The 27643-nt window shown below is 48.5% G+C and overlaps 9 protein-coding genes across 9 annotated transcripts; 4 read left to right on the plus strand and 5 right to left on the minus strand.

Annotated features, from left to right (window-relative positions):
• Window positions 1–260: 260 nt before the first annotated feature.
• On the minus strand, window positions 261–1652 carry PEX2_099470 (uncharacterized protein; the record flags this gene model as incomplete). The annotated part of the gene is made up of 2 exons (XM_016747217.1): window positions 261–1541; window positions 1593–1652. The coding sequence occupies 2 exons, from the start codon at window positions 1650–1652 to the stop codon at window positions 261–263; spliced, it is 1341 nt and encodes a 446-aa protein (XP_016601915.1).
• A 3748-nt stretch (window positions 1653–5400) lies between these two features.
• On the plus strand, window positions 5401–6669 carry PEX2_099480 (glycoside hydrolase family 64 protein; the record flags this gene model as incomplete). Its single annotated transcript, XM_016747218.1, has 1 exon — window positions 5401–6669. The coding sequence occupies one exon, from the start codon at window positions 5401–5403 to the stop codon at window positions 6667–6669; it is 1269 nt and encodes a 422-aa protein (XP_016601916.1).
• Window positions 6670–6865: 196 nt separating this feature from the next.
• Window positions 6866–7699, minus strand: PEX2_099490 (uncharacterized protein; the record flags this gene model as incomplete). The annotated part of the gene is made up of 2 exons (XM_016747219.1): window positions 6866–7228; window positions 7298–7699. The coding sequence occupies 2 exons, from the start codon at window positions 7697–7699 to the stop codon at window positions 6866–6868; spliced, it is 765 nt and encodes a 254-aa protein (XP_016601917.1).
• Window positions 7700–8086: 387 nt separating this feature from the next.
• Window positions 8087–12406, minus strand: PEX2_099500 (ABC transporter ATP-binding protein; the record flags this gene model as incomplete). Its single annotated transcript, XM_016747220.1, has 5 exons — window positions 8087–8973; window positions 9023–9145; window positions 9199–11173; window positions 11229–11892; window positions 11949–12406. 5 exons carry the CDS (start codon window positions 12404–12406, stop codon window positions 8087–8089), a joined length of 4107 nt encoding a protein of 1368 aa, XP_016601918.1.
• Window positions 12407–13381: 975 nt separating this feature from the next.
• Window positions 13382–14023, minus strand: PEX2_099510 (polysaccharide biosynthesis domain-containing protein; the record flags this gene model as incomplete). The annotated part of the gene is made up of 4 exons (XM_016747221.1): window positions 13382–13439; window positions 13496–13814; window positions 13891–13915; window positions 13979–14023. The coding sequence occupies 4 exons, from the start codon at window positions 14021–14023 to the stop codon at window positions 13382–13384; spliced, it is 447 nt and encodes a 148-aa protein (XP_016601919.1).
• A 608-nt stretch (window positions 14024–14631) lies between these two features.
• PEX2_099520 (synembryn) lies at window positions 14632–16391 on the minus strand (the record flags this gene model as incomplete). The annotated part of the gene is made up of 7 exons (XM_016747222.1): window positions 14632–14731; window positions 14788–15629; window positions 15681–15800; window positions 15854–16012; window positions 16080–16156; window positions 16221–16295; window positions 16364–16391. The coding sequence occupies 7 exons, from the start codon at window positions 16389–16391 to the stop codon at window positions 14632–14634; spliced, it is 1401 nt and encodes a 466-aa protein (XP_016601920.1).
• A 744-nt stretch (window positions 16392–17135) lies between these two features.
• Window positions 17136–22328, plus strand: PEX2_099530 (uncharacterized protein; the record flags this gene model as incomplete). Its single annotated transcript, XM_016747223.1, has 1 exon — window positions 17136–22328. The coding sequence occupies one exon, from the start codon at window positions 17136–17138 to the stop codon at window positions 22326–22328; it is 5193 nt and encodes a 1730-aa protein (XP_016601921.1).
• Window positions 22329–22963: 635 nt separating this feature from the next.
• On the plus strand, window positions 22964–24251 carry PEX2_099540 (Aldo/keto reductase; the record flags this gene model as incomplete). Its single annotated transcript, XM_016747224.1, has 3 exons — window positions 22964–23279; window positions 23339–23969; window positions 24185–24251. 3 exons carry the CDS (start codon window positions 22964–22966, stop codon window positions 24249–24251), a joined length of 1014 nt encoding a protein of 337 aa, XP_016601922.1.
• A 503-nt stretch (window positions 24252–24754) lies between these two features.
• On the plus strand, window positions 24755–26802 carry PEX2_099550 (sodium:neurotransmitter symporter family protein; the record flags this gene model as incomplete). Its single annotated transcript, XM_016747225.1, has 2 exons — window positions 24755–26344; window positions 26398–26802. The coding sequence occupies 2 exons, from the start codon at window positions 24755–24757 to the stop codon at window positions 26800–26802; spliced, it is 1995 nt and encodes a 664-aa protein (XP_016601923.1).
• Between the last annotated feature and the right edge of the window lie 841 nt (window positions 26803–27643).

Consider the following 27643-nt stretch of genomic DNA (forward strand, 5'->3'; position numbering starts at 1 on the left):
CATATATAGGTTGTAGATACATTGATAGCAAGGACCCTGCAAAGCTTTATAGAACAATGTTCTTTGCTAGCCACCTAAACTCAAAACGCCTTGCTAGCCGAGTAAATAAGATAAAAAGAAAAGGTCGCTGGGGAAAAAAAGGACGAAATCAAACAAGTGAACCAAAAAAGGACTAGATCCCCCGAGACTAATGCTAATACAGGTCGTGAATCGTGCGCGTGCCGAGCGGTATATTATAAGTATTTCCTAGCAGAGTTCACTCAATGGCTGCTTTCAGGAGTGGTGGTCGAATCGGGCAGTATGGGTGGTGGACCCCGGGTGGTAGTTGTTGACGTTGTTGACGTTGTTGACGTTGTTGATCCCGCTGAAACCATTCGGATTCCCGGTGACCGCTCTGTCGGCGTTGGAGGTCCATCGATGTTGATACTCTGGAATTGAGATTGAGTCGGGGTAACAGGAGACACAGTCATGGGACTGGGCAAATTGACGTGGATCGAAGGCAAACGGTCGATGGGTGGGAGCTGCCGCGCTTGTTCATTCTGTTCTGTAACAGGACTTTGATACGCAGGGGCATCACCCCAGTCCAGGTACTCATAGTCGGGGGGTGGAGGAATGTTGAGCATCCCCAAATCTCCGTCGTCGGTTTGTGATAATGGTCGACTTGAGCCTTGTGTCGTGGTCGGAGCCAGAGTTAGTCGTTCAAGCTCAGTTGAATTATGCGATTCGCTCATAAACGAGGAAGCACCAGACTGGCCTCGAGAGTCGACGCTGGATGGCTCGAACGATTGCGCGGTGGAGCTAACAGCGTCACCTTGCAACAGCGGTCGGCTATCCGAATCGTGGTTGTCAGAATTGTGCGAGTCGGCTCGAAGCCGTGATCCATCGTGGCGAACACGCCCAAGTTCAGCATAGCTAACACTAGAGATCCGTCGGTCCCGCTCTCTCGCCTGATGTTCGGCGAGGATCGCGCTTGCGCTGACTGCACTGTTGGTTCCTGCGCGGCGACGTTCCGCATTCAACTGTTCAAGACGAGCGGAATCCCCACGCGCCCGGGCTTCTCGTCGCTCCCGACGTCGTGCCTCACGATCGGCTAGTTCCTGACGGCGCTGCAGGCGAATCTGGTACATCGAGTCCATCTGTTCTTCACGGCGAGTTTCCTGTTCTTCCGCAGTTTCGGGGTATTCCACGACCATATCCATCCCACCGCGTTCACCCTCTCGGGCGATGACTTGCTCGGTCGGCTTTGGACTTTGAGAATAAGGGGGTAGGGTCATAATCGAACGGATCGAGGTATCGCGGCGGACGCCATTAGTGGCCTGCATTTCTGGTGCTGTGCCAGCTCCACGATACGAGGTATCTTGGCCACCCGTTTGATTCGGGACCTGACCGTATGATGTACTCCCTGGGCTCCATTTCTTCCATTTTCGCTTGAAAAATTGCCCCGGCAGGTATTTCGGTTCGAAGTGACGTTGTCGTAGATAGCGAAGGAGGAAGAAGATGCCCACACAGAGTGCGACAGCAAATATGATGCTCACGGCACACTAGATACGAGGTCAACATAGGGGCTGTCGGAAGGATCGGAAATCACATACGATAATGAATATGTTGTTCTTATTCGTTTGGCCATTTTGACGTTTTTGTGGAATGTACATGATGTTGGACAGGCAACTCGGCCTAGAAATCCTTAATGGAAGGCATGGAATAAAATCCCCGGATTTCAAAGGAGTCGAAGAATGAGAAAAAAGACAAAGCGCGTCAGCCTTGAACAGAACCGTTCACTAGAGGTGGCTATTATTATACACGCCAAGCATTGAAACGCTGGCGTGGCCGGGTGGAGGCTGGGTTTCTTGTTTCTTGTTTCTAATTTACTTAACGGAGTATTCAATTTACTAGAAGAATTGTCGATCTTGACTGTAATAATCTGACTATCTGCAATTGTCTACCAATCATTTCATTCTCACTATCCTTGTTTGAAAATGGTTTCCACAGCGATCACTCTCCGATCCCTGCCCGTTTCGCCTCCGGGGGCTGAACCCTTTACTCATCTTAAATCTCAAATCTCAAATCTCAAATCTTCTTACAACATATTCCCTTCATTATTGATTTCATTATTGAATTTCGATCGTGGGAGATAAACTGCACGAGTCCCTTTGCAGCAAGGGAAGATCGTTAGACGAGTTATACGAAAATAGATACGCCCTTGCGTTCGGGACCAACCGGTATGAGATCGTGCTGAGACATCTGGAATATTCAAATCGCGAATCCGTCAAGCTCCCACCGTTAGGGCTTATTAGGGCTGGTGATGGTGTCATCATGGAAAAAAAAACAATCTCGTTAATCTCCCAAATCGTGAGATGTAAATTAGAGTACTCCGTAGTTTTGTTGAAACACTGCGTTCAGCCCTCCTTGCCATTTGAAACACCCCCTTCTCTACAACACACGGAGTACTCCGTACAGGCCTAACTCAATGGCGATCAGATTTCTTCGATAATCTGTCTCCACCAGCATGTCTCGGTACTTCTCGGAAATATTGATACGATAACGGATTCCCCTTCAAGTGTGCCGTCTTGCTGCTCGGCTTTGTGCCGTCGCGGCCAATATCCGTTGGGATCCGTGCCACACGAAGGGGTTATGGTAACCCGTGTCGAGCGAATGATCATGGTGCTTTAATCGTGTCCTCAATTTGAATTGTGTCGCTTAGTCCAGATCATGCATGACATGGTACTGAAAGTATGAGAAGGCATTGTCTCGTAGCAAGTATATTAGCATAGACCAATAGTGGAACGACATCGCCCGGGAACATTCTAATGCTTCAACTGGCAGAGCTGCTCGAAACTAATTAGAGTGCTATCATATTTTCCTCGAGATTCTTGAATGGATGTAGTCGGTGCTTATAGTGGCTGGTGAGGTGCAGTAAATGGCACATGGGCTGACAGCGACGTCAGAAACTTGGCCAATCTTTTCCCCAGAGGCTCAAGTCTTTCCCTAACCCAAAGTGGCAGTTCTGTACAGTCTTTGGGAAGTGGCCATTATCCTATATTATATCTTATGGAGATGCCCGGAGAAATCTCTCTAATAAATGAATGACATGTCTTATTCTCAGCCATCTCATAATTAGATCTAACACAACTATTTGAGACAAGACAATGAATCCTAAGATGCCGACAACACGATTGTTAGACTGGCCCTCGCTCCCCGTCTACCTTTGCCTCTGTTCCAAATTGAGATTCGGCTTTGCTTTATCATTTGCTCTCCCATACCTTGCCGTATCTGCGGAATGTTAATATCCAGTTCAAAGTCGACTTTGTTTATGGCTTAGGGTTAACCAGAATTATATAGACATATGATGTCTCCTAGGCATGACTGAGCCCCCGCTAGATAAATTGCTGATCACCCGGGCTGAGAAAGTCTCTCACTGTCACGCCTAAAGTATGTTCCTGTCCCATGCCCCCCTGCCAATGTTGATGCTGACGACTCCTCGTCAACTGGTATTCAAGCTATTACTACAAAATATAAGGCGATCCATATATGCTACAGGCCTGCATAGTATACTCGTCATGTCGTTCTAGTAGAGTTGATCACCATGTCTACTGTGGGCCCGCTAAACCGAACAAAGTGCAAATTTTCTTATTACTGTTGGTGACGATATGTCACTATCGTAGTCGGGACTGCCAGCCATAGTTTTTAGTAAACTAAAGTATCAGTGCAATTACGATCAAATCGAATTGAGTGATCCTGACTTGACCCTTGAGCATTGTCGTACAGACACCAACTTTGATAGACCGCCACTTAAAAATCTTGGCAAAGGTTCTAGACACACTTGAAACTCCACTGGGAAGACACTTCCTGCCAGTGTTTAAATCTTTATTCAAAAATATCAAGATTGAACTCTACATGTGAGTTTACTAAAGAATGTGCCGCGCCTTACCCGGGCAATTTAACGTTCATCGGATGGTTTTGTTCGAGATGCGAAGGCGTGAGATAAAACACGTGGATGATGTTTCCTCTCATTTGCAGTTTTTGGATATTGCTAGACTATGACATGTGAGTGAATCTGAAAATGAATTTTGGTATATTAGATCTTTATTATATCTCAAGTTGAGCTGCTTGGATATATACAAATGCTGTAGGAGTTCTAAGGAAGGTAAGCCTAATACTACTGAGAGCTTCATAAAAGTCGTCGAAAACCATGTTCTATTGTATGTTTGGTACATTGTCTAAAGAATCTACAGCCTTGCAAGATATGTGTCTCTAGAATGAACATATAATGAACATATTGGTTTTGTGCAAGCCAGCAACATTTTAAAATTCTTAGCCCTCCTCCTAGTATCTCGAGAAAACTTGAAAGTCATTAGGAAATCAGACGTTTTACTAGACCAAGAGAGGATAGAGGGGATATGCTAGCATCTGATCATCTTATGCTCAAATGCTGTTTTCAATGTTCTATCGCCGCGTGATAACATTCCTTTCCTCTAGTGAGGGACCATGTACAAAAACCTGAACCCATTAAATCTATCAAACTAAAGCATTCTATGCAACAATATTCAAAGTTCTAGGCATTTGTCTGTGGTGCATTAAGAGGGTTTTCAGCCTCAGAACCCAGGTGCTGGAAAACCCACTATTAACGTCGTCATATGATCTACTTTTCGGAAAAGCAATTCAAGAATAGCGTACTTTTTGAAATTCAAAATCTTAATGGTCGTCTCGTGGCGGTAGAGGAATATCAAATGGTTATATTAGCCAATAGAATAAAGACGTGGATGACCTGATGCTGACCCAATGGCCAACTTTCCAAGGTGAACGCGTCCCCCTTGATAGAACTGAGTTCTCCAGGATACCGTAAGTTGGTTGCCTTGAAGGCCAAGTATTCGGTCGGCCTTTCGATTCGCCAAATTGACGAGTTTTCACATAATCTTTAGCTGGAAGTTGTTCCCCGCATAAAGTGGCCAAGATGAACATGTGGGAATTGGATCACCTGGAGACCCGGCATGATCGTGCCGTCCCGCGGTGGCTTAGATCGACATTGGTGTATACTGTTGTTGATATTGACGCGCAGCCTGTTCTCAACTATGATCGACAAATTAGGTAGCCGCTCCAATGGGGTCGAAGCCACCCTCTCCTCGGAACTTGAGGTCATCGCCACGTTGCATCACAGGGTCCTGGTCACCCTGCCCTACCTGATGCCATGAGTTTAGCACGAACTCATCAAAGTACGTCGAGCGATAGTATATATTATGGCCCCATTGCAAACTAAAATGTCGGCAACAACTTCAAACCCCTCATCCGCAGCCTTGTGGATCTTGATACGGCTTTCTCATTGGGCTTCTGCACCAATCATTTCAAGACCTCAGTCCACCTGAATTCTTCTCCAAACACCTCAAAGCACTGATATCGCACAAAATGGCAACATTAAACTTTGCTTTGAAGAACAACACCGGTTCTAACACGGTCTACGCCTACATTACAGGCCAGGCGCTTGATAACAACAATGCCCTTTTCCTCTTGCGATCTGATGGCAAGACACCCTACTACCCGACCTCACCATCGTCTACTGGGACCAACCTGAGCGCGGATTGTGCGATTCCGCTGGGTGCATCCGGAAGTACCACCACCATCACTATTCCGCACCTTGCAGGAGCACGATTGTGGTTCGCACGAGACAGAAAATTGACATTCTATCTGAACCCCGGACCTGCCCTTGTTGAGCCTTCGGTATCCAACCCGTCGGACGCTAACTATAATCTGGTGTGGTCCTTTTGCGAATTCACCTGGAATAACTACCAGCTTTATGCCAATCTTAGCTACGTCGACTTCGTGTCGATGCCCATCGCCATGACCCTAACCAACGGAGCTGGTGCAACCCAGACCGTCAAGGGTCTGCCAGCCAATGGTCTCGATCTAGTTTGCAATGCTCTCAGAGAGCAGAACAACAAGGATAAAGCTGGCTGGGATAAGCTCATAATCCAGCACAACGGGGTCAACTTGCGGGCCGTTTCTCCAAACACGGGAAGAACCCTCAACAATTCTTTGTTCAATGGTTACTACGAGGGCTATGTGAATCAAGTCTGGTCTTACTACGCAAATAGTACCAACAATACCTTGACAGTCAATACGCAGGCTGCCGCCGGTGATGTTACTGCCAAAGTTGCTTCCGATATCTTGTACTTCTCAGTTCCAGGTATTAGTTACACCAAGCCGTCTACTGGAGACATCTTCAGCAACAGCTCTGGGTCCTTTGCTGTTTCTGGGAATGGCACCAAAGACGCCATTACAGCTCGTCTCGCGGCTGCGTTCAACCGCTCAACCTTGTTGATAAATGGTAGCCAGCCGAACGGGGAGAAGGTCTCAAACTACTACAAGAACTCTGTCACGAACCATTACTCGCGCATCTGTCACTCTGTGAACATTGATACTCGGGGCTATGCATTCCCCTATGATGATGTTGCGCCTAACAATGGCCCTGATCAGTCTGGCAGTGTTTTTGATGGTAATCCAAAGCTCTTGACGGTCACCATTGGCGGCGGTTCTAGTAACTCTGCTAAGCAGTCTGCCATTGAGGAAGATGCTACGCCTGTCCAGCAGCCCGTGGAGAATGCAAAGAAGCCGAGCCACTTCCATGAGCTGAGGAGCTTTGTGGATAAGCTGTCGCACAGGAAGAGCAACACCTGAGAAACATAGGTTTGTCTCGGTGGTATTTGGTCATGTTGTCGTATATTGTAAATGCTACTGTATATACGTCATTTTCGGTCGGTCTTCTCTCTTTCAGATTGTTAGAAATAGGTCAATGTGATTTTGTGTTTCTATATTCTTATCCCTTGCACTAAATAAGAGAGCAAGGTGTCTGCGAATTGAATGACGACCTGCATCATTGTAAAGAAGAGCCAGTTCCCTCTGACGATTCCCTAGCATGCTTCTTGATGTAATCAACCACCTGACCCGGCATAGCCAACCAAGGCGTGTGTCCTGTCTTGATTTTCTCGGTTTCAATCTGCGCCCCCTTCCGTCGAGCCCGCTCCGCCAGCACCTGCTGAACCGGCAACGGAGTTGCGCGATCGTCCTCAGTTAAAAGATACGCAGATGGAATGCTCATGTACGCTGCACCGGTAGCGGGGGCATTCTGAGTCGCCCAAGAATGTGGCTTGAGAAGTTTAACCCACTCCGCGCCATTGGGAACATCATGGAAAAACAACACGAGCGCATCGCTAGCAGTCACGGTTCCATTTTCTTCCTGTAATAAATGTCAGTGGTCACATAGATAATTTGCAAGTTGCAAATAGAAATCTGACGGACAACTTACATCGCGCACATACCACGGCGGGGCTATCCCACCAAACGCGCCGATCAAACCCTCGCCAATGCTAGGTAGGAAAGCGGCAATGAAGATGAGTTTCACGACACCGCCCTTTTGGTCGGCTGCTTCACGCTCGGACTTGCTTAGTCCATCCAACGCGCTGCTCACTGGTAATCCGGCCCAACTGTGCGCGATGATGACGATGTCATGGCCAGCATCTGCCTCCTGTTGAGTGATAGATCTCACGGCTTCGATATCTGGTTGAAGGTCGACGACTGAGCTGGCTTGTTGAATGGAGGGAAATGCGATACTGTGGCAGGTATAGTCGGCGAGTTGCTTGATGATTGGGTCGAAGATGGTGGGCGGGTACCATGCGCCCGCCGCGAAAATCAGAGTTGGCTTTGACATTGTCACTCCGGGAGATGTGGAAGCTATGTGAATTGGATGCGGGCGCTTGGTCTGTACAATATAAGCTTGTAAGGCTGAGATGTTGTAGGGGGTATGAAACCTCCCATGCGGGACTTCGCTTTGGTCGATTTAATTTTACCGCTTTTTCTTCTTCCGTCTGAACTAATATATTATCCACATCGGTATTCTCCATTACACTTTTACACTATCGGGTTTTAATAGGAGTACAATCTTTACGTGGTGTTGGGGATATTTACTTGGGCATATTGATTGGTAACAACGATGACGCAAATTGCAATGATATTGACCAATAGGTACAGGAACTAGCGAAAGGAAATCGGAAATGTACATATCCAGACTAATGATCAAATGAACCTTGGAAACAATCTAACCACCGACTTCCTCAGGATCACAGAGCAAGGCGTGCAACTTGCCACCATTCATTCTTGCCAGAGCCTGATACGGTCCGTCCTCTACGACGGCTCCCTGGTCAAGAACAACGACATGATTCGCGATCTCAATCATTTCCTTCGAGTGCGTGATAATAATGACAGTAAGCCCCTGGCGCACGGCCACCAACTGCTGCACTGTCTGCCGCACGATCTCCGCACCCTCTGGATCCAAGCTGGACGTGGCTTCATCGAGAATCAGGATTTGAGGTTGACGCAAAAGAGCCCGTGCAATGACCACACGCTGTTTCTGGCCACCGGAAAGACCAACTCCGCCATCTCCGATCACAGTATTGTACCCACGAGGGAGAGAGGAGATAAAATCATCAATCCCTGCTCCCTGGGCGGCAGTTCGGACACTATGAGATGAAGCTAGAGGCGAGTACTGATCTAGCCCGTAACTGATATTTTCATGGATAGTGCCGGGGAAAATAGTTGGTTGTTGCGATACGATGGAGATCTGCGAGCGGAGGGTAGGAATATGCAGCCGAAGGATATCTGCGCCGCCGAGTGTAACTGTGGGCTGTCCAGTTTCGGAGGCTGGAGCTTCGTAAAGCGATAATAGGAGTGACGCGATTGTGGATTTCCCCGACCCGGATCGTCCTACCAGCGCAGTACAGGAGTTGGGTGGGATGGAAATCGAGACATTCTGCAACACTGTTGTGTTTGGCCGAGAGGGATATCGGAAATTCACATTGGTGAGCTTGATTGGGGTGAGCTTTGAAACCGTCAAACCGCCGAGGTGCTCGTGGGATCCATCGTGTGGAAGTTTTGCAAGGCGAATGAGCTGCGTCGCTATCTCGCGGGAGGTGTTAATTTGGGGAACTATAAAGGGGTCAGTGGTGTATTTCGAAGTGGTTCGGGGCCTACTAACTCCATGAGAGAAGCTGAGCAGCGTATCCAATGCTGAATAGTAGTATCGAGAATACCATCATCACATCGTTCACGTTGAACTCGTGAGATGCCGCAAGAACCGCTCCATAATAGAAGATCAAGGCTGTTTTGGAGAGTCAGAACAATATCAAGCAAGTCAAAGATCAGCGAACTTACCGCTAGAAAATATGACTGTCGATTCTACCATACCGAAAAGCATGCCTGTATAGATGGCACGTTTCAACCCCAGCAACAAGCAGCGCGCGATTGCATTGGCTTGTTTGCGATGGAAGTGACCTTCTAATGTCAATGTTCTCACAGTACGGATCTCCGAAAAGGTCTCAGTGAAGACATCGGCGGCGATATTGTTCGCATCGTTGCATCGTCTCTCCCATAATCCATTTGTTCCCTCGAAGCCTCGAGTGATGATATAAATGACAGGCCCACAGGAAAGAGCAACGAGTGTCAACTTCCAGCAAACAAACAAGCTCCAGATAATTGCCATGACAGTGATTGCTGCAGCAACAAGCACAAACCCAGCGAAACGGCCTAGCAGGTTTCGCATGTCTTCTCCATTTTGATCGAGAGACGATGTGAGTCTGAGAGATCCGTTACCATCCTTCTCAAACCAGGCCCGTGGTTGATCGAGAATTCGTTCAAAGGCGTTCTTCCTAAAGGAATCCATCCAAGCCTCACCGCAGAGTTCTAGGAAGTAATGCATGAAAAAGGACGCAAGGCCATCTCCGAGAGACACCCCTAGTACAGCAAGGGACCATGTCATTGTCAGGTGTTCACTGTTGGCTCCAGGATAGAATGTTCCAAACAGTTGCGACAGACAATATGAGAATATCGGGGTTGCGGTTGCATGGGCTAGTGCTGCGGCGAATCCCAGGAAGAGGATGATTCGCTGTCTGATCGTCAAAGTCGATAGAATGGTGCCCATGATTTGAGAAAGCGGAGTCATTCGTTCTTTCGGCAGCTGCTGCTCTTTCGATTTCTTGCGGTGGCCATGTGAGCTCCGGCTACGCTTCGTTTCTGATAGATCCTTCGTGGTATGTTCATTGGGCCATGGATCCGATTTAAAGCCCTGATCAGCAATGTGAATCATTTCGACTTCTTCCAGGGGAATTTGAATAGTTGTTTGTTTCGAGTCCCGTTGAGGACTAGGTCCTTCTGTCATGAAAGAAAGACGTAAAGGCGACCCTGGGAAATCCCTAGTTCTGACTACATATTCCGAATTCCTTCCCGTCATTAAGTCCAGTGAGCCGGAGCGAAAACTTGAGGGGATGTGGCCCTGAGCCCAGGATGTTCGGGACCGACGATGTCCGAGGAAAGCTGTTGGGGGTCTTAAGGTGTCTAAGCTCTCCGATGATGAGGTCTCCCATGGAATGTCCATATCATCCAGAGCCCTCTTGTTCTGGGACTTGGCCTCCAGATGACCGTTGATTTTCGTATGGAAGTATTTTTCGCTCCCCGGACTGACCTCGACGGCATATCTGTAGCCGGATTTCACAATCGAACCCTGCTCGAGGATGTACAGGAAATCCTGTTCCATGATTTGTGACATGTCGTGGGTGATGATGATAGTAGTCTTTCCTTTCCGCCACTCACGGATTGCTTTCATCACTGCGATTCGGTTAGTGTGATCCAGAGCGCTGGTGGGTTCATCCAGGATCAGGATTGGAGTGTCACGTAATTTCGCTCTGGCAATAGCGACTCGCTGCCTTTGGCCGCCGCTCAAAAAGCTTCCACCCGGGCCAACGCAAGTGTTGATTCCTTGGGGAAGACCATCGATTGTGTTCTCAAGCATGGCCAGCTCGATGGGATCTTTGACATCTTGCTTAGTGACGGCTGCGTGGTCCTGGCGACCAAAGGCGATGTTTGTGAGCACAGACTCATTGAAGAGAACACTCTTTTGCTCCAACAGAGTGATGTTGTTACGGATCCAGTTGATGTCGAGTTCTTGCATTGGATTGCCGTCAATCAAGATTTCGCCTGAGGTTGGTAGGTAGAACCGCATCAGCAGTTGGCTGAGGGTACTTTTACCAGAGCCGCTTTTGCCTATAACGAACGTCGTTTCCCCAGCGGGGAAGAAAAAGCTCGACGGCTTGAGCACACATTGGTCAGGCTGGCTAGGATATGAAAATGATACCTGCATGGGTGTTCGTTAGCGTCCGGATAAAACGAAAAGAACCATTCATACTTACGTTTTTGACCTCAATATCACCTTCACAATGTTCTGGATACCGAGTTCCCTTTACCTCGCTAACAATTTTGTCTTCTCTTCCGCTTTGTATTATCGATTTCAAGGCGACACCAGCGACCTTTCCTTTTTCCATCACGATCATCTGCGGCAACACCTGCTCCATGGACTGAGCTGCGGTCAAGCAGGCCCAGAAGGTTCTCAGAACTTCTCCAGATGTGAGTTTTCCGGCGCGTGCAAGCGAGCTTCCATACCAAAAGCCCTGAACAAACATCCCGAACATCATCCACCGGATGATAGCGATTTGCAGAGAATTCAGTCGAGCTTGTCGGAGGTAGTGTGTGGCAGATCTCTCAATGCGTTCAGCAAAGTTCCGGTGCTCGAAGGCCTGCCCATTGAGGCATTTGACCGTATCGATATTGGTGATAGCATTGTTGGCAATCTTAGAAGCTTCGGTAAGCTCAGCCTGCTGTGCTGTAATGCTCAATTTCATTTTAGAGGAATGGAATCCGATAATTGCCGAGAATATGGGAATGCCTGCAAGAGTTACTAGAGAGAGGCTCCATGATGTGTAGAAGCCTAGCCCTAGTGAAGCCAGTGAACGGCACGAGTATTGCAGTACAAGTCCGAGTGGCTGCGATGTCGCCATCTGCATTTCATAGATGTGCCTGGAAACAATGCGATGTTAGATATGAGATTCCAGCGAGTATAGTGGCAAACTCACGCTTGAATTCCCGACAACAAAGCACCGGAACCCTCGCTTTTGGCTTCAAACCACTCAACATCGCGTTTTAGAAGCTCTAGAAACACTTGGCTGCGAATAACGGAGGCCTGCATTGCCCCGAATGCAACGAACAGAGCATAGTATGCACCGTTCAAAAACCAACCCGCTACTCCCAGTCCAATCATCCCAAAGCAATTTGTGATAACTTGGCTATGAAGCCCTTTGGAATCAGTGTGACCAGCGCCGAAAGAGGTAAAAGAGTCAAACACGTTGCCAAGGAAGATTGCTAGTATCGGCGTGACAAGACTAGCAACCAGAGCGAAGATAGACCCGAGGATGAGAGTCGGCAGGTGTCTTCTGGTCGTGAATCCGAACAGGGATTTCCAACCCGGATTGGCACCGGGAATATTTTCTTTTTGGGTGTCATTCTGTTTGGAAGTCTTGCGTTTGAACAACATTTTGACGAAAGCTCGAATGTCACATTGAAATCTTGGTATGACTTGTGGATATTTTTCTTGCCGCACTATAGCATCATAGCAGTTAGGCAAGATGTAAGAGGATACAGATCGGCAAGAAATAGTCATTATGGGCTATTTGAATGTTGTTTCACAAATATAATCCACAAGAGAAGAACAATACTAAGAAATTCCCTAATGGGGTAACATTGAAGAGGGGTGCAGTACAAAGACACCCATGCTCTGACATTGTTGCAAGGCACTTGGGATGAATGTACCATTCATCAACTTCATCCTTGAGACGTCACCCACAGCCTTCACTGTTGAGTGCCAACAAGAACCTTGGAATAGTCGGCTGCTTATGCGGCCTTGTGACGAACTTTTGATCATACTTCTTTTTATAGATGTTTTGTCTCCCTTCTCAGTTTCATAGATAAGACGGTAGAAAGAGGCGGGAAAGGTCCTGCTTTTCTATGCATGACCTTCGATCATTTCTAATATTCAAATAAAGCTAGGGCTTGAGGGTGGACATGCTCAATGTTTGAGGCGCGATGTTTACAATCACCCGCAATGACCTCGAGAGGGCCCCGGGAAACCAGCCCACATACTCCGTAGACAACCTTGGAATAGCGATCGAGAAGATAAACCAAAAAACCAATGGAAATGACATTTTATTCAGGGTATATTTCGGACCCAATATCGAAAAGACTGCCCAATTCCTAGCAGACAGCCAATCTACATTTGAGTCGCGATTGATGGTCCGATGCTAAACCAGAACCACATATGTATGGGGGTATGACCACGCTTCTATCGTAACAATAAACCTCAATCCGTGATACTGCGAGATTTCGTAATCAGTATCACAGTCTCGAGGCCATTCATCATCTGCGCCACAAGGCAAATGCCGTCGGCCAGATCAGCCCGGATGTGGAATTGTCCTCGATTTCAAAAACAGCAGCAATGAGACACGATTTGTAATCAAGAGCTGGCCTTCTGGGCCTTCTCGTAAATCCAATCGTTCAGACCGGCGCGGTTTCTAGAACACTCCATCAGTTTCCATGCGTGACTAACCCGGCTCCAATCAGCACTTACCTAGCGATCTCAACAGCGTAGAACTGCATGCGCACACCGAAAATGGTGGTATCCTGGTCGTACTCGGCATCCGCACGGGTGCGGACCATGGTGCCAAAGTTGAAGTCCTCGATCTTATCCCACTTCATCATCCAGTTGCGCCACTTCTCCTTGCCGGCCTTGCTCTTCATCTCGTCCTCGACAAGGGTTCCGGCGGGATCGAAATCGGGGAATGCCTCCATGAATGACTCGTAGATATCATCGTCCTGCTTGGTCAAGCGAAGCTGCGAGCCCTTGACCTTCTCCAAAATAGCCCAGTATGTCATGAGATGTTCAACCGCTGCAATGTGACATCGTATCAATATTATGATCTTGCTCGAGGGTGCGAATGGGATGTAAATCGATGCGTGACTGACCTTTGACGGCGAACTGCTTCTCCATCTATTGCGATTGTCAGCGATCAATATTCTTCGGTCTTTGGACGATATGGACGCGGGGTCATACATCCTCCAGATTCTCCGCCTCCTCGGGGTTAAATGGCTTCGACATTTTGACGGTTGTGCGTGAATTAAATGCTTTGAAATACAAACACAAGAAAGCAGTGATATGATGAGTGGGGGAGAAATCAAGTGGAAGTGTTCGGTGCCCCGCGCATAATTTTTTTGACGGGCGGAGAGCAGCCTCCGCCTTGCATAACGTCATTCCGCCCGCAGTCCACGGCGTACCAGCATTATGTCCAGCTCAACTATATTTAATATGCTGCTATGCCCAGGTGGTTTCACAGTTCCTTTTTTAGTCTAGAAGAATAGTCGGTCCCTCGTGCATCTTCTGTCCTTGCCGACGTAGCTCTTCAAACCCTGATTATTTGGCCCAAGATGATATCAGGAACGTTATAAGTAAGAACATACCGACGCGTTGTTGGATGTTCTTTTTAGATGTATACCAGGGCGGTAAAAAGCACAAACCGTACAGAGACATTTCAATGTATAATCAGGGACAAGAGACTGAACTGAGCAAAATATATCCCCATGTAGATACTGAATTAACGCTAGCATCGCTACAGAGCTACTATAGGGTATAGTCATAGCCTGTGAATGCAGCTGTATTAGACCAAGCCCAAAGGCCTTCCTTCCAAATGAGGAATAAAAGGATAATGCTCAGTCACTATCAGTATCATCCGGCAATTCTTCGAATCTTCCCTCGTGGAGAGCCTGAGTCACGGGGTTCTCGACATTGATGAGCCCATTTGCTTTGGCCCTGTGATAGATAATTGTTAGTAAGGGCCCTGTATAGCTCGTTGATGATGCACCTACCTCTCAAACAACACGAAGAGTCTCTCTGCCTCGCGCTCCTTCTCCTCCATGGTCATAGGTGGGCCGGAGTCCTGGGGCTCGGCAGCCCACCGTTGTCCGGTGATTGGATTACGTGCGGTTTCGGGGTCCTCTTTGTCTGAATAAGCTTCACTTGCACTTTGTGGCATCTCAATACCGCGTGCTGCCAGGAACCCAGCAGCGAAGCCATAGCCAATGTTCTTGGTGAGTTTCTCGGCATCCTTGTCTGATAAAACAAACATCAGCTCGGAAATTGTAACCTTCAGATTGGCAAAGTGGGTTGTCGAGAGCTTCAGAAGTTTTGAAGAAAGTGTTTTAGACTGTCCAATTGGCAAGCTTCGGTCAGTGTCCTCGGGCAGAAGAAGAGACTGCATATGCTTGCGGGGTCCATCGGGTGCCACTTCGTAGATAGCGATAAGTGAATATAGCAACGGGATTGTGGTTGCCTCTAGCTCCTTGGGGCTATATATGGATACCGCCTGGTCCAAGATGCCGATCAACTTATCCACGTTGCAATTGGGGTCGAATGTCGGAAAAAGGGGGCTGCTCTCGAAGAATTTGCCTTTCTTCTCCTCCAAGTCAAGGATAGACAATGTATTGAGCAATCCGCCAACTAACCCGTCTAGTGGCTTTGCCGGGATATCAATGCGAGATATGATCTTCAGAATATGAGGGATAGAAGGAGAGAATTCGGCAGCAAGATCTGGAAATAGCTTGGAGATGTTGTATATCAATTTGAGTGTGTCTGACAATGCCAGTTCGTCCATTTGTGACAATGGTTTTCTTCCTGACTTGGGGAACTGTTTCGCATGACGGCTCAATTGCTATACTGGTCAACACAGCACATCAACCTTTGAGTTTGACAATTCGCTCACATAGTTAACGTTCTCCCCCAATGCGTGGCTCTTGATTAAATCCTTAAAGTCCATTGTGGTGTTGTAGGTCGCGTAGAACAATATCCGACTTGTAACCATCTCGTCTTCCGAGTCTTCGGTCTGTCAGATAATTGTATCAGCTTCGGTATCAAACGTTTTACCTGCGGGCGTACCTTAAGCTTTTCCGCTAGCTTTCCACCATATCCCGTGTCCACAAAAGCCTGGCGCATTTTGGGGTCAAGTAATAGAGCATTTGCAACACATCGCAATGCCGCTCGACGTACGTCAGAGGTCTCCCCCTCAACTCCATACTGCACCAAGGTATTAATGCCCTGTAAATAATCAGAATCAATTGCAATGCTGATTATCGACGGGCAGCTTCATATGTTGTGCTCATACATTCTGTGAATAGATCGGTTCGGCGTTAGTAGGGTTTGTGCCGTGTTGTCGGAGCTGGAGGAGGGTTTGAACGCGATCTAATAGTGGATAATATCAGTATTAGGCGCGTACATAGTATGATAGCTATTGTATCCGACTTACCTGCTGTTGAGAGGTTGTTCTCTTGTAGGTCTTTCTCAAGAGACTTTAGGAGCTGTGTCACTTGTTGTAACTTTGCTGTATGCGAAATATCGAGTAAGCCAACTTGATTGCCGAGGTCGAGCTTCTCAATCTCCACAACGTACCTGTTCCTTGCATCTGAAGAAACGCCATATTGATCTGAGCTCGGACTGACTCGAGTTCCAAGTAGGGGGGTGATGTAGAGATGGTGTCACTTTCACCGATGCCTTGTGTAGAAGTAGAATTCCGGGCACAGTATAAGAGTAAGAACAGACCAGTAGCTTGAGTAGGTAGCTATTGGCGAGAGAAACAAAAAAAAAAGGAGAATGGAGCCACGCGGGGAAGTCAGACACAAATCGTCATAAACTATTTGGCGACCTCCCCCACTTAAGCTTCTATTAAGAACCTCTTCTCCGGATTTCCATGTAACAAATTATTAGTACATAATTATGAGAGAAGCCCTATCTTGCTCAATCTAGTCTAGATCTTTTGTATAAGGCGAATTTCTGTGAACCTCCACCGTTTGCCTGAAGAATGCGACGTGAATATATTGAAATCTTAGACGTTCAATGTTGAATGCTAATTTTATTGATTGTTGATTGGTAATTGATTGCTACATGTCCACGCACTAAAATTCTCTCCCAATGATTCTTGAAGCTCTAGTCCATCGCATGAAAAGTCCATGTATTGGTGCCTCGTCGCCTCAGGCGGTGACACTTTACGCGCATCGCGGCGCGTCGGAACTTGAACTTAGTTTTCTCGGCTTGATGTGTCTTCTTGATTCTTCAGCTTCAGTCTAAAACAGATCATGGACAGGGCCTGAACAGCATCTCACTCAGCAATGATCCTTGACTATTGCTTCTTTTCCTTCTTCAAACATCTTGTCTGATCCAAATCATGGTGGAGATCCTCTCTGCTCGTCCGCCTACACCCCCAAGGACAGCTTCGCGCATCGTGATTGAAAACACCGAGTCACCACTAGCCGTTCAAACACCCAAGGAGTCATCGTTTTCCACGCTGGGCCTAGGCGAAGCCGGTCCGTCCAGCCGCAGTTCGAAGAAAGTGAATTTTTCGCCATGGCCCAAGTACATCAAACCGCCAACCTTTGCTAGTGCTATGAAATCGGCCCCCGACTTCAAGACTATCCCTCCGTCCCCAAATTCGAAGCCTACGAAGTCGATCCTGAAAGCAACCCAGACACCAATTCCCGTTTGGTCACCCAATGTCAATGCTTTCACCGCCGAATCGCTCGCCATGCTGCTCGAATCGGTCATCCAACAACTGGCAGGCGAGTCGATGAGCTCCCGACTCGATGCCTACATGCAATTTTTTTACGCGCTACGCACGTACGATGGGCTTCCGGCGGGCCAGAAGATTGCCGAAAAATTAAATCTGATCACCGAGTTTATCCAGCGAGATGTGAATAGGGACCTTGCGAACAACTCCCCTTTCGACACAAACCTTGCCAACCAGGCTCTGAAATTGTCAGCTGCATTTGTTTGGCATGCGGAGATTTCGACACAGCTTTCGGATGAATTCAAAATCTTTCTAGTCGACCACTCCATCACTTGTCTCCACGAAGCCAAGGCCCCAAAGTCTGTTTTAACGCACTACCTGTCCATATTGTCTACTCAAAATTTTAGCCCCAAGATCATGACCGGTGCTCGTGTGGCCCGTCTTTTGACGGTACTACAAGATGTAACCAAAGGTATCAGTGGCAACGCAATTGTTTCCCATCGATTGAATATTTACCAGCGGCTGTTGGGCCAAGCCAAGACTGCTTTCATCTCCCAATCAAGCCTATGGATCGAACACTTGATATTCGGCCTGCTTCATCATTTGAAGGATACTAGGTCAAAAGCAATCGCACTTGGGTTCCAGGTGGCCACAGAAGCCGGTCCCAATCCTACATTATCGAAAAACATCCGGGATCTCTTCGACCGGCCATTAGAGCACGATCGAAAGCTTGTATCAGAGGTTCGTGAACGCATGACTCGAATGATGGCAACGGTGGATAGTGGTGAGCATGTTCCTCAGATTTGGAGCATCATTATCCTTCTTCTCCGGAGCAAAAGATGGAAATTAGAGGATTGGGGTCATTTTAAGGAATGGGTTCTCGTACTCCAAAAATGCTTCAATTGCAGCGAGCCAGTGATCAAATCCCAGGCTATCGTTGGTTGGAATCAATTTGTCTTTGCCGTCAGCCCCAACGAATCGACGAGCCGATATATTTTGAAAATGCTGGGCAAACCGGTACTCACTCAATTCGACCGCAAGAAGACTGACAAATCGGGATCTCCGCCCACTCAAGTTGCTCTGACCAGCTACTACAATCTGCTATACTACACTTTTCGCCCTTCGGCACCTTATCAGCATCTAGATATCATATGGGAGGAATACGTGGTCGTTCCGTCTTCAGGCATTTTCTCATCAGTCCCAGTTCTCAGCGACTGTCTTTCGCGCATATTGACAAACCTGTTGTGGAGCACGCAGGCTAAGATATGGATAGAGAATCGAATCAATGATACTACCAAAATGGAAGCAGAGGAACTTCCTGCAGCCGACAGCAGATGGGTTCGATCAAGAATTACCTCAATTCTCAAGGTTTTTGAGAATGTGTTCAAAGCCTCGGTTTGGATCGATGATGCAGTTGGCCAATCTCACGTGGCATTGGCCTGGAACAGTCTGTCTAGTGCTCTATCACTTGCGTCCAGCAAAGAGATCACCCCTTCAGGGGAATCGATGCAAGCTGTTGCTAGCGTTTGGAGTCTACTACATCGCCTTTGGATTGCAGGGCCGCCCTCATTGAATGCCGAAACCACAGATATTTTCTTTGAACGATTCAGATTCTTGTCTATGACAATGATTGTTTCTATTGGGAGCATTCCGTTTACTGAAAAGCTTCTCTTGAGAAACGCGGACGAACCCGAGAACATTTCCACACATTCACCTCCAAATACGACCCAAGAAAGTGCTATTCTCCATCTCCTTCGAATAATCAGCAGCGCTGCAGGGACAATAGCGCCCAGCCAATTTTACACACACCTTGTCTTAGGTAACATTGAAGCAGCATGCAACGGGAGATTCTCCCGAGGATCTCGCCTCGAACTCCTCCAACAGTGTGCAGAATTGAGCACTCTGAAGACCAGTGCTATCCCCCGTGCGGCTCAGTTGTCAGAGGTGGTTTGGAATGCCACCGCTCAGGCGGCCGCAGATGCTTTGCAGTCGTTCCCTATGGAATCCGCCCGTGGGCGCGACGGCTCTGTATCTCGTGACTACGAAAATGTCATCAAGATTCTCTCGTTCGGACTTGCGTTCCCGTCAGCCTTTCAAGAGTGGTCTCATTTGCTTGAGACCTTTGTTCGCGTGGTTCGAACAGAGAAAGGCAACCAAGCGGTTGCCACTATGATTGTGGATCCCATGGCCGAACGCCTCATGAATCTTTCCGCTAGAGATACCTACCTACCCTCAACTTCACTGCTTGGCCATTCCTTGTCCATCCCTTTCATGCAAGGAACCGGGCTAGGGATTGATCGCAGCGGCATCCAGGCAGCTGGGCATGCCATCTTTCCTCATAAACTCCTCGCGTCAATTGCCCAGACATTACATGGTGCACACGACAATTTCAACGCATCACAATCCCACGGACTTGCGGACTTCATAGAGGCATTGACTTCTTTTCTTGGAGCCGGTGTCCCACAGTTCCAATCCCAAATTCTTCAATGTCTCCAGCCATCACTTGGTCTTTGGTTGAAGGATGAATCTCACAAAATCCATGTTGACCACGGCGTTGACAGCAGAATCTTGACAGCTTGCCGTGCGCTCTCGTCAGCCACTATCAATATTCTGCAAACATCGGTTTCCCATGATCTACCTTCTTTGAAAATCTTTGAGCCTATTCTTTGCGCCGGTTTAGAGTCTTCCCACGTTTCAACAGCTAAAAGATATGTCGAACTTTGGGGCTTGACCTTTGGTTCACAGTCATTTGTCATCCCAGCCACCATTTTGGAGGCTGTACAAACTGCTGAGTCCAGGGTGACTGCAACCTTGCCTCTGCAAGACGGTGACCAGGATACCGAGATGTTACCTCCGCCTCCTCCTGAAGACATAATGGATCAGTCACTGCATCAGCCGTCTCAGGACACTCAGCTTTCGTCCCCCGTCATACGAACCGAAGACTCATCGGTGGTCTTGAAGCCAACTGAACAGTTCCATGAACCCCAGTTACCGAGTAACCTTCAGAAGCCCATGGATTCGCAAATTGTTGATGGCATTTCAGTATCTCTCAGGCGCAAAAGTCATCGTGAAATGTTTTCGATGATTGAATCCATTCAATCCTCCTCGCCAGCCAGTACTCCACGCAAATTAGGCTTCGATACCCCTCCCCATCTGCGCAAACTACACGGAGAATCGCTTACCGAACTTCCTCTAACGCCTACTCTTGCCCCTACTGAGAATGAAGAAGGATTCATCGGCTCGTCTCCTACCCCTGGGACCAGAGACCCGACACCTGCTATGAACTCCGACGCACTCATATCGAGCCATCTGCCTGCGGATTTGAGTAGGGACCCCCCATCATCTCCTCCCGAGATGCAATCTCGGAGCCCAAGCCCTAGGAAGAGTCGCTCGAAAAGCGCACGGCGAAGGGCTGCAAAAGCACGAAAGGCTCTCATTAGTACCTCTGGTAAACAGTCAACCGTCAACAGCCCGGCTACTTCCCGTCTCGCGACGGAGAACACAGACACACCTATGAGTGATGCCCATGACTATGATAACGAAAACGCCGACGATACACCTCGAGCGAACGGAAGAACTCCTAACCGGCGACTCCGATCTGCACTAGGCAAAGATTCAGATACTGCAGAATTTTCTCCTGTGCCATTGCTTGACTCTGATAAGACACCTTTGCAACAACCCAGTCGCAGGAGTAAATCAAGCTCGAGCTCCAAGAAGAAACGAAAGCAAGCTCAGTCTACGCCTGCCGATGATCAACCCCAGCAAGCCACGGACGTGCCTTCTGACATCCTTCCTGATAGTTTTATGGACTCTAGTGAGGAGACAGAGACACAAATTGCATCCCAGCTTGGACAGGACTTGGAACTAGCAGTGGATATGGACGATAGAGATCATCTGGAGCAACCAAAACTTCCCGATGAGCCATCCATAAAGAAGAGAAAGCGGGATCAAGAGGAATCTCCTTCATCTGTGAGAACCGACAGGCGCCGGTCGACAAGGCTATCCACGGTTAAAGACGTGGCCAGCGTCGAGTCATTGCAGCCCGATGCTTCACCCTCGCAGAATGCCATGTCTCGGCCGGTCTCTCCGGCTAAATCATTGTCGCCAACTGCGACTCGCCGATCCACCCGCAGTTCACAACGAAAAGATGATGACAATTTCATTGCGGACTCAGTTCCTCCAACGCAAGACTCCGTTGCGCAGGAGCCAACACAAGATGGGGAGACTCCGCGGCCCTCCAAAAGGTCTCGCAAATCCATTCGTCTTGAGGAGCAGTCTGTTTCTACCGCCATCGATAGCACTCCCCAAAGCATCCCTCGCGATACCCGCTCCCGCAAAACGAGGTCTCAGCAACATGCATTTGATGTATCTCAACCTCAACCTTCAAGCATTCCATCCGAGGAACATGGCGATATTGACCACTTGCCACCTCACGTTGACCTGGACATGGTCCCCGAGAGCCTCACTACAAAAGATCAAGCGGAGCAGAACACCACTCTTGTTTCTACCGAAGAGGCAACTGCTACCCAAGTCTCTGAAACGGAGCAGGCTATTGAGCCTGTGGTAAAACCAGACATCGACATTGATATCGACATGGATGCAGTACAACAACCAGATGAAATAGTCGAGCAAACTACAAGTGTTGCCACCGCGGGTACTCAAACCCAAGAAACACCCCCCGAATCCCAGCCGGACATCAACGAACAAGGCATTGCCCAATCCTTGAAGAACCTCTTGGGTGAAATGAAGACGACGACTTTGTCCCCGAGCGCTTTCCGCGAGGTCGATGATTATCTCTTCAAGCTCCGTTGCGAAGCACAAAATGCATCAACGCGACACAATACTTCAGCATAGCGAAATGGCGTTTACAGCGAAACCTGTTGGATATGATTTTTTTATATTGGGCCCCTCTCATCATTATTCCCCACCTGCATTCTATATGTCTTCATAACTTGAAGCACAGTGCCTACTTTATTGCTTGGGATGCTTGGTCCCAAACCTTTTTTCTTTCTTGTACGTTACGTTACGTTTTTCGCGCTCTAGGGTTTCTGCGTGTAATAGGATCCAAACATTGAACATTATGATCTTCAGAACAAGGTTGCTATGACTTGCTTACTTCCATACGCTTCCCGTCGGCCATCTGCCGTTGCCACCATTATAACCATATTGACCAGTTGGAGTTTCACCCGAAGTGGCTCATGTACAGACTACCTGAATGTCATGATGACGCAGACCGCCACTCCTTCCTAAATAGTAATCAAACGAGGTTCAATCTAGGAAGTCGTGATCGATTTGGTAGCGCAGATTCCATTTAACTTCCATGAGTATCAATTCTATGTACATATTGGCTCGTACTTGTCCAAACAACAGCCACCCCAGGCACCCAGTATGTGATGCAAGCCAGCCCAGCAGCCGGCATGTCAGGCACACAGGGCACGCACTCCCCGCATCCCAAGCCAGTGGACCCCCATCTCAGTGACCCAGTCAACATGCTTCCATCCGACCTAACACCCGACTCGAAAAGTCGAATCGCCCTGCGTGGTGTGGGTGGCACGGATGTACTCGTTCCCTACCTAAGTATCGGCGCATGGTCATGGGGCGACAAAGCAACCTTTAACTACAACCCAACACGAGACCTACCGCACATCCACGCAGCATGGGCGAAGCTCAAGTCTGTTGGGTTGACTTTCATGGACACAGCGCAGTCCTACGGCGACGGCGAGAGCGAGCGGATCTGCGGAACCCTGTTTCGGGACATGCCTCGCGACTCTTTCGTGGTACAGACCAAGTGGCTACCAACCCCTGGTATGATCAACACAATCATGCAGGCTGGCGGGCTGGCGGGCCCAAGTCTAAACTTAAAGATTCACTCCTCCCTCTTAACCTGGAATATGTCGACATCTATCTAGTCCATGGGCCTATCCATCCTAGCACGATATCCACTGTCGCGAAGGGCATGGCTGACTGTGTTGAATCTGGTATGGCACGCGCAGTTGGAGTGGCTAATTTTGATACAAAGGAGATGATCAAGATGGCCGATGAGCTGGCCAAGCATGACGTTCCGCTCTCTGTCTGCCAATGCGAGTACTCCATCGTCCGCCGCTTGTCTGAAGTCAGCGGCATGATTCGAGAATGCAAGAAGCGCAGTATCTGCTTCCAGGGGTTTACCTCGCTGGCTGAGGGCCGTTTTTCTAATAAATATTCGCGCTTCAATGAGCCCCAGCGCAAGCGGCGCTTCAGCAGTTATCCCATGAATATGCTGGAACCTACTATCAATATCTTGAAGCGTATTGCCGAAGAGCGGCGTGTGTCTGTTCCTGCTGTCGCGCTAAATTACTCTATCAATAAGAGCGTTCTACCACTAGTTAGCGTGCGCGATACTAGTCAAGCGGAGCAGGATATGCAAGCGCTTGGATGGCGGCTGACAAAAAATGAGATGAAACGGATTGAAGGAGTCAGTCTACAGGGTAGCAGATCCTCATTTATGCAGCATGGGTAGGTCATGATAGATAGATGACAAAAGTGGACGGTATGAAATGAGGACCTGTGAGTTTCCTTGATTAACTTTACCTCTTGTCGAGGTTCTCCTCTGAATTGGCTTTGGCAATGCCTAGACCAAAGAGCTTTGAGCCGTAAGCCAAGAATACAGAGCAGAATATGACTCGCGTCCTCGCTCAACCCACTATAGCTATAAGCTCGAACCGTGATAGTACATGTCGCAATCAGCGCCATGCAATTGCGCAACTCCCCGCCAAGGACCGCGCCCTTGGCATCTGAAGGGACTTCGACTGTTTCCTAGATATTCCAGCTCGTTCGGCCATATTCCGAGCCCTGCATCCGCTCTCTGTGACCATCAGATGCTTACATGTGACCTCACATGACAGAGCCAAGCTGGCTAATCTTTGCCCGTGGTATTAATCCCGCCAACAATACTGCGACATGGCAGACCACCACCGCACTGGGATCCTCCTAAGACTCTTGGCGTGACTCCCCGATCGCACCACCCGCAAATATATGGATCCAGGCTGATATTTGTCTCCTCGAGCCGCTTGGCATGGGTCCGATGCGATGGGAGCAGCAGGATGAGATGGGTGGCAAGCCCTTGGCTCCACTCGGAAGTCATACGAAAGCGTCTCTGATCTGCTACGGAGGTTTCTAGGAGACTTTGTTACTGTTAGCCTTTCCTTTGATCTCTTACCTCTGGCGGAACTACGTTGTTCTCGCATGAAGTTACAAAGGTCTCAACTGCTTGAAATCTCCATCATTTGATCGATACCATCATGGTACTCGCCCAGTATTTCAAGAAGGCCGTGGCCTGGATCGCTCCTCCTCCGAAGAAATCGGAAGATGGACGTGATCAATGGCCCTCTCGAGCAGCCTTCCTGCTGGCGGCAATGGGAGGCTGCGCCGGCCAGGGAAATCTACTTCGATACCCCTCGGTGGTCTACAACAACTATGGACTACAATGGTTTATCCCCTACCTATTGGCCGTATTCGCCATCGCCATTCCGGCCCTTATTCTCGAGATTGCGATTGGACAAGCCTATCGCGGCGGGACGGTGATCGCGTTCAATAATGTCAACCATCGGTTGAAAGGCGTTGGCATGGGTCCAATCTTGATCAGTTTTGTCGTCGTGCAATACTTCACGGTCAACTTGGCATGGATCATGAACTATTTCCGCAATTCCTTCCGGAGCCCACTGCCGTGGGAGGGCAGGATTGAGGAATTCTACATGGGCGATGTCGTCGCTAATATTGATCCGGTCGTGGGCAATCTCACTAATGGCAATGGTGCCGTTGCCCACTATACCGTGTACCCCGGTGTTGCCTTGATCGGAGAGACGGTCGGCTGGAGTGCCTTTATCTGGTTTCTCATATGGATTTCCATCTTCCGTGGAGTGGGCCTCACAGGCCGTGTCGTCTATTGGACGATGGGTCTGCCGATTGTCACCACCATTATAATCGTAGGTCGCTCTTGTTCACTGGAAAATGCGGGCGAGGGTATCCGACTCTTATGGGCGACATGGAGAAGCGACCAACTAGCCTCGGGAACTGTCTGGCAAACCGCTGTCGGACAGGTCTTCTTTTCCACGGGCATTGGTTTCGGTTATTTCACTTCCTATGCTTCTTACAACTCCAAACACTCCAATGCTGTCATGGACGCAGTTCTCATCTGTGGAAGCAACGTCCTGTTTGAGAACTTTGCTGCCTTTGCCGTGTTCGGTGTGGTAGGTTACCTCCGACGTTGGCCACAGGATGGCGAGAGGTTGGGTGCATTCGTGGTCGGTTTCCTAACGCTCCCCGAGGCTGTGCTTCACATGCCTGGTGCAAATTGGTGGGCTATTCTCTTATTCTTTACCTTGGTGGTTCTCGGGTTTAGCTCGGCATTTGTGATGCTCGACGCGGTGGCTACGTTGGCGGTGGATTCCGGTGTGAAGATGTCACGGCCGATGATTGTGACTGGCCTCACAATAATGTCATTCCTTATGTGTTTGCCATACTGCACCCAGTTTGGATTCTACCTTCTTGATGGAATCGACCGATGGATTAACAATGTGGCCTTGATCTTTGTTGTGTGGTCTGAACTCGTTGGTGCAACCACAGTGTATCGCTGGCACGACGTAGTCGGCCAGACAGGGCTGCCTGCTTTTGTTGTGTACAATTTTGGATACTTTGGTGGCCAGATTGTCGGAGTTAGCGTCGCACACGGTATCTCGAATCCGTCAGCTGGCGCCGGCGCCGGGTTTGGGTTGTATATCGTCTGCTCGATTATTTCCGTCCTCATCGCCACAACCCCGGATATCAAAGCCGCCAGCTTCTGGGGGAGGAGCCCTCTTCTCAGTCGATTTTGGTATATAGCATTCTACTCTGTATGTCTCCCCCGTTGCTAACAAATTTCACTGAAATAAACCAACACACGCAGGGTAATCAATTAAGGCGCGACCTGAACGGCGTCGTCGGCGGCAATGGAAACTGGAACATCCCTCGTTTCTGGCCCATTCTACTCCGGTACGTCAGCGCGCCTATTCTAGCCATTGTGTTCAGCTTCGCGTATCCTGAATTCTATACCCTGCGATACGACCCAATGATGATCGCCGGTTTTATTTTGGCGCACTTTTGTTTGCTCTTGATTCTGCTCGGTGTGGTGTTCCCACGATACTACGACATTTTCATTCCATCCCACCGGAGAGCAGAGGGTACTGAAGTGACGACCGCCAATCAACCCAAAGAACAGGACTCTGAATCTGGCATGCCAGAGTCGATTTTGAGCCATAAGAGCTCTGATGGGATAGATACTGGACCTTCTACGGCGGTACCAAAGCTATAGACTGTATGCTTTTGTCGATTTAGGGAAGATGAGCTGGTTGTAAAGTGGTTTTACAATTTTAGACAAGCCAGTTGGCACACCCACTCCATCTCTAGCAAACCCTCAAATTCGATCTATTTTTGAAAGATTGAGTGCTCACCGGTGGTTTAGCCCTTGTTGTGTTTATAGAATTTGTAAAAACCAGCGTTGGTAACTTGCCGTGTTTTGTGTTAGAAAAATCAGATGTGCTCATGTGACCTTTCGTGTGGAGTTGCTATTAAGGGATACCTAATCTTTACAATGGATGAGCACTTGTGCCAATGGTGATATTAGACTACCATACAGAACAGAAGCCGGGATGAGTGATACATAGTTAATTCATAGATACTCAGGTGCATGAAGCAGAGAATGAGAAGCCGACCAATCTAGCTCTGTAAGTTGCAGGTAGTTCTTGAGCCCAGTCACAGGCGGTTGAACACTTAAAGGAAACGTATTCACTCGGGTGCCCCTTTGACGTTCTTCTTTCTCTCCTGCTGCTGCCCGTCTGGATTTTCCTTGTATCCCTTCTGATGTCTATTGCGGCTATCTTCACATGTGAAGGTAGACTCAGAATAGGGACACTTGAACTGGGATAGATCAAACCCACTGGCATTGTCTCGAGGTGCTCAGTGTATTGGTGGTTCCCTTCGCAGTGAGGGTACTTGAAGTCAGGCTTCGCAAAGTTTGCGGTACAGGCATCATGCTGTTCCCGTCCAATCTTCCCAATGGCTGCCTTGAACTTTGTATACTCAATTCCATGATTGATCTTATAGTGGGCTCGTAAGCCCACTGGTTGACGGTTACGAGTTACTACACAGCAACC

This window comes from Penicillium expansum (genome assembly GCF_000769745.1).
Source record: "Penicillium expansum strain MD-8 chromosome Unknown contig353, whole genome shotgun sequence".
Classification (NCBI taxonomy): domain Eukaryota; kingdom Fungi; phylum Ascomycota; class Eurotiomycetes; order Eurotiales; family Aspergillaceae; genus Penicillium; species Penicillium expansum.